At 41.8% G+C, this 5602-nt stretch overlaps 1 protein-coding gene and 1 long non-coding RNA gene across 2 annotated transcripts; both read left to right on the forward strand.

Annotated features, from left to right (window-relative positions):
• The first annotated feature begins 82 nt into the window (after window positions 1–82).
• Window positions 83–1844, forward strand: LOC112078879 (ras-related protein Rap-2a-like). The gene has a single exon (XM_024144984.2). It carries the CDS (start codon window positions 329–331, stop codon window positions 953–955), a length of 627 nt encoding a protein of 208 aa, XP_024000752.1. The 5' UTR covers window positions 83–328; the 3' UTR covers window positions 956–1844.
• Window positions 1845–3827: 1983 nt separating this feature from the next.
• LOC139026940 (uncharacterized) lies at window positions 3828–5375 on the forward strand. Its single transcript, XR_011478937.1, has 2 exons — window positions 3828–3911; window positions 5191–5375. It is a non-coding gene; the product is annotated as an uncharacterized lncRNA (long non-coding RNA).
• The last annotated feature ends 227 nt before the right edge of the window (window positions 5376–5602 follow it).

The raw sequence follows: 5602 nt of genomic DNA on the forward strand, positions 1-5602 counted from the left end.
AGAGACACTCCACTCTCCTGATTGGATGAGAGCAGGAGGGGGCATGGAATCTCTGATTGAGAAAGACCATAAATAACGTGCACAGGCAACCAGACATACACAGATGCAACTGCCAGCTACTCTCAGTGATTTACTACTACAAACTACCACACTGTCCCTGTTCACTGACTAACTCCAGCAGCTTCTGCAGCAGAGTCCAACTTCACCATCCTCTCAAAAGGTTCAAGGAGAGTTATTTTGTAACAAAATCAGAGTTTTAAGTCTTCAAAAAGAAGACAGAGGAAGAGAGAGAGACAGTGTTAGAGGAAGTGTGTCAGAGGAAGTTATCATGTCTCTAGAAGTGAAGGAGAAGATGGAGGTGCGTCTGGTGTTCCTGGGGGCGGCCGGCGTGGGGAAGACGGCCCTGATCAGCCGCTTCCTCCAGGACACATTCGAACCCAAGCACCGGCGCACTGTGGAGGAACTGCACAGCAAAGAGTTCGACATCGGAGGGGCCAAGGTCACCATCCACATCATGGATACCAGCGGCAGCTACTCCTTCCCGGCTATGAGGAAGCTCTGCATTCAGAACAGTGACGCGTTCGCCCTTGTGTACGCCATCAATGACCCTGACTCCCTGGAGGCTGTCAAGAGCCTRCGAGATGAGATCCTGGCGGTCAAAGAAGACAAGTTCACACCCATCGTGGTGGTCGGCAACAAGACGGACCGGCATGGCGAGCGGACGGTGTCCAGCGAAGACGTGCTGTCCACTGTGGAGCTGGACTGGAACAACAGCTTCTTGGAGACGTCTGCCAAGGAGAACAACAACGTACTGGAGGTCTTCAGGGAGCTGCTGCAACAAGCCAACCTGCCCAGCCGGCTGAGCCCAGCACTGAGACGACGCAGGGAGACCTTCCCCAAAGACGGCAACAAACGGCCCCCCATGAACAAGACCAACAGCTGTCTCATTTCCTAAGGCAGAGGGGCTGGAGGGGTCTGACAGACAGACAAAGACAGACAGGGGCCAGAGAGGCTGAGGATGGRGACCCGAAGCTGGKTCAGTGTTACAGACAAACACAGTGGTGTTGAATGTGCTACTACTGCTGCTGCTATAGACCGTGCTGCTGATTTGGAGTCTGACGGCTTCAATTCCCTGTAAGCCTCCTCATCTAACCATCCTAAGTATCTCCACCACAGCATTTCCACTGARGTAGAGGAAAGGAACACTGACTGTTAAAGGGGAACCGGAACTAATGACATYACACAGGTGCKGGACATTGATAAAGCTGAAACTAAATGAAARAAGTGCAAGAACACTGAATGTCCTGAATGKGGTRGTGTCATTGTTAAAAAATATACTGTGACAGTGCAAAAGTGKCAATGAGCKTACTTTGTCAAGTTTTCAATCTATGTCCTACTATGTTACTGTTGTRTTTGCCTTTTGTAAGTGTCGACGKTGTTCACTTGCAATARCTGTGAAGATAGACAGTTGTGGCTAATTGGGCAAAAGCTGAATTTGRACAWTGTGTCATGAGAGCTTTTTTATTCATCAAGTGAAGTTTCTTTGTGACAAATCTTTATTTTGCTTGTCATTGTCTGAATCAACTCTGGTTGCGTTCCTCATTCTATAATACCAATTTGTTGTTTGGCAATATTCATATGCACTTGGAGTTATTTTGCACAGATATCATTATTTATTAAGAAACGTACAAAATGTGTTCAAATATAAATTATATAGAGTGTATTGTTTTTCTATGAAAATGTGAAGTACATGTTGATGATTAAATCATGTTTATTCACCAAAACAGTATAACAAATACGTTATGGTTTTATTACTTGTTGTACATATATTGTCTATTCATGATAAATAAAATATTATTATATATCAAAGTATTAGTCATGGTCATTTTCGGTGGACTCATTTTGACAGGTGCTTATTGGAAACAAAAGTGCAATCAACTAATGGCCAAGTAATAACACATCTGGTATGAGGTGTGACAAGGACTCATTTATCATGCAAACATCAAATCTCTTTACTCAAGTCAAAACTCAACAAGCCAGAGACTGTATAACAGACTAGCCAGAGATGATATTTAGAACAACTTACAAAGCAATACCACCAAAAAATCAGTCAATTTCCAGTATGATTGCAGCAGAGACCTGGCCAAGCTCTGGAATAAATAAAAAGAACACAAACATGCATACAATCAACAAGCTGATAATAAAATCAGCTTCATTACCAGGGGTGTAGAATCATCCCAAAACATCATACCAGTATCACAAATCCACTTCCTCAAAAATCACTTCCTCCCAAAACCTTCAATAAGTATCCTACCTCTTCAAGCATCTTCACCATCCTACCCATGCTAGATTACGGAGACGTAATTTGTAGATCGGCAGGTAAGGGTGAAATCAAGTGGCTAGATGTTCTTTACCATTCGGCTATCAAATGTGCCACCAATGCTCCTTAAAGAACACATCACAGCACTCTATACTCCTCTGTAAACTGGTCATCTCTGTATACCTGTTGCAAGACCCACTGGTTGAAGCTTATTTATAAAACCCTCTTAGACCTCAGTCCCCCCTATCTGAGATATCTACTGCAGCCCTCATCCTCCACATACAACAYCCGTTCTGCCAGTCACATTCTGTTAAAGGTTCCCAAAGCACACACATCCCTGGGTCGCTCCTATTTTCAGGTCGCTGCAGCTAGTGACTGGAACGAGCTGCAAAAATCACTCAAACTGGACAGTTTTATCTCCATCTCTTCATTCAAAGACTAATTCATGGACACTCTTACTGACAGTTGTGGCTGCTTTGCGTGATGTATTGTTGTCTCTACCTTCTTGCCCTTTGTGCTGTTGTCTGTGCCCAATAATGTTTGTACCATGTTTTGTGCTGCTGCCATGTTGTGTTGCTACAATGTTGTTGTCGTCAGGTTGTGTTGCTACCATGCTGTGTTGTCATGTGTCGCTGCCTTGCTATGTTGTCTTAGGTCTCTCTTTATGTAGTGTTGTGGTGTTGCTTGTCGTGATGTGTGTTTGGTCCTATATTATATTTTTTATCCCAGCCCCTGTCCCCGCAGGAGGCCTTTTGGTAGGCCATCATTGTAAATAAGAATGTGTCCTTAACTGACTTGCCTAGCTAAATAAAATGTTAAATAAAAAATGTTAAAATGTCACCAGTTACAGTAAGTTGTCTCACATTACCCTCTAGTGGTAGGCCTATATGTTTTTGACATTGCTTGTCTGTCACACAACGCAYCTTGAAATCTATGAGGAAACCCGTTAGTAAATACAAAACCTGCCCAGAGCAGAAATAAAATACTAGGGAACATCTCACTGTGCCAGACAAAAGACCTTTGTTTGTGCTGCTCGGCAGGATGTCAACTTGTTCCTCCAATGCCCAGATCATTGACATGGCTAGTAACAGAAAACATTCTGCAGGGAATCATGTCTAGGTTCCATATGAAAAGAGTGTGAAATTCTCACATAAGGGTCTACTTTCCTGATCAATGCATCATTAACCTGACACTGCCACAAATAATGTCAGTTATATAATATGGTTGCATGGACATTAGCTATCTATATTAACTTCCTGTAGCTATCTATATCAACAATTACCAGCAGATAATGTTTCCATAGTAACAATCAGAATCCAGTATAAGTGTACTTAATGAAAGTTAAGACTAACAACTGTGCTCTAGTGATAATTCTAATATATAGTACTGTGCACACACATGCACACAGAAATATGTTTCCCCTTTCCAGCCACACAGAGACATGGTGCATTGTTTCCCTCTGCCCAGACGAGGAAGTGACCTATGATCTGTGACACTCTAGTTCCTCTTTGGGTCCTGTTTAAACACACATCTGTCAATGCACCAGCTGGTTCACACTCACCACCGCTCACCGACAGAGACCCACACTCAGGTGCGTACCACTCTCTCCGGGGTTGGAAGGGCTTCCGTTTACCATCTATCAAAACTTAAAGAATGTACAATTTATTTTATAGGTGATGGGCTAACTTACAGCTCCTAAATATTATGCATGCAAATTATTTTCTGTGATCCAAGACTTCATAGGGTCAACATCAGAAGTCAGCTCTTCTAGTTAAAAGAGATTCTATTACTAGTCTATAATGTCTTTATCATACCTTTTTACAGTTCTTAGGAGTGGTGGTGAAGTATTTTAGCATGTGCATCCTTACCAATGCCTCCACTGCATGGGATAAGAGTTTTCTAGTCCGTCTCTGCCCCTCGACTTGGTCAAAGCTCCTCAGTGATGAGTAGAAACCTGAGAAGTTTGGAACAAGTAAAGGGTCCCTGACTTCATCTGAAGAAGTTGTCTCACTGTACTGTCCACTCACTGCATTAGGTAGCTATACTACAACAACACAAACCAGAAGTAATGTTCTCTGATCAAAGCGTAGATAAAACTCAGTGGTATTTTCCCCTGATCAAGTATAACAATTGACAATATTGGGATTGTGCGATGGTCAAATAATTGTGTAACTACAAATCAATAGTTCTGGGATCTGATGAAGGTTGACCTGAATAATGTGAATGGTTCATTTTAACAGAAGAGTCAATTGATTGCTAAGACTAGAGATACTAGAATTCTCCAGAATAAAATGTAACTGGTTACATTATTAAACACATAACAATTTTGTTCACCAATAAAAAGTCTGGCAAAAACAAATGAAGCCAAAGGTTTATTTTAACTTACAAAAAATTGGATGCAGACACCAATTATTCGATTAAATCATAAACTCACAAATAGGCTACATCAAGATCAGACAATGAGAATGAAGTAACAAATCAACGTGCTATCGGAAGACATGGATATGAGTTGGCATAGCAACAGCTATCTCTCTCCAAGAAGGACCTTTCCTCATGTCTGTACCACACACAGGTATAGTTAGCGGTTTACAATTAGCACATCCTACAGGATAACAAAGGAACGAATGTCAACAACAAAAGTAACAAAGAATGGTAAAGAGAAAGTTCTGCCGAACGTAATGCAACACATTTACATTTGCAGACTTTGCTGTACCAGAGACATAGGCACAAGCATTAAGAGCGTTTTTCCTTCACATACATTATGCATTTGSCTCAGAAGCATATCTCCTAGGGCTTAAAGCTCCAACAGATTGTTCAGACATGACTTCCCTTGAACATCAGTTTGACTATTAGTCCACATCTTTTCACAGGGGACACTAAATGGCATCCATCATGACAGATCTCAGTCCTCCTGATCAGCAAGTTGACACCACAATTCCATACATCATACGGTAAAGGGTCACGATTACAATTTCTATATTCAAAACCATGACCTCAGCATGGACACATAATGCATATATTGTCAGTCTTTCTGAATGCCAATGAGAAGCAACAAGACTATATAGGAAAGTCTACTTCAGAGTCAGGATGTCATATCCCCCTTTAATATAAAAGGTTATATCCATTCMGATATCCAGCTGATGTTATACAGTTTGCCCAACGATCTGTKGCAATCATGACATTTGTTACAGTTACACAGAGAAYAGTTGACTGRCTGGACCAATACAGTAACAATGACTAGGACAGTGTTTGGGATTCAAACATGGTGGGTCAAAAGTTCCT

The sequence above is a fragment of the Salvelinus sp. IW2-2015 genome, unplaced genomic scaffold (genome assembly GCF_002910315.2).
Source record: "Salvelinus sp. IW2-2015 unplaced genomic scaffold, ASM291031v2 Un_scaffold6426, whole genome shotgun sequence".
NCBI lineage: Eukaryota > Metazoa > Chordata > Actinopteri > Salmoniformes > Salmonidae > Salvelinus > Salvelinus sp. IW2-2015.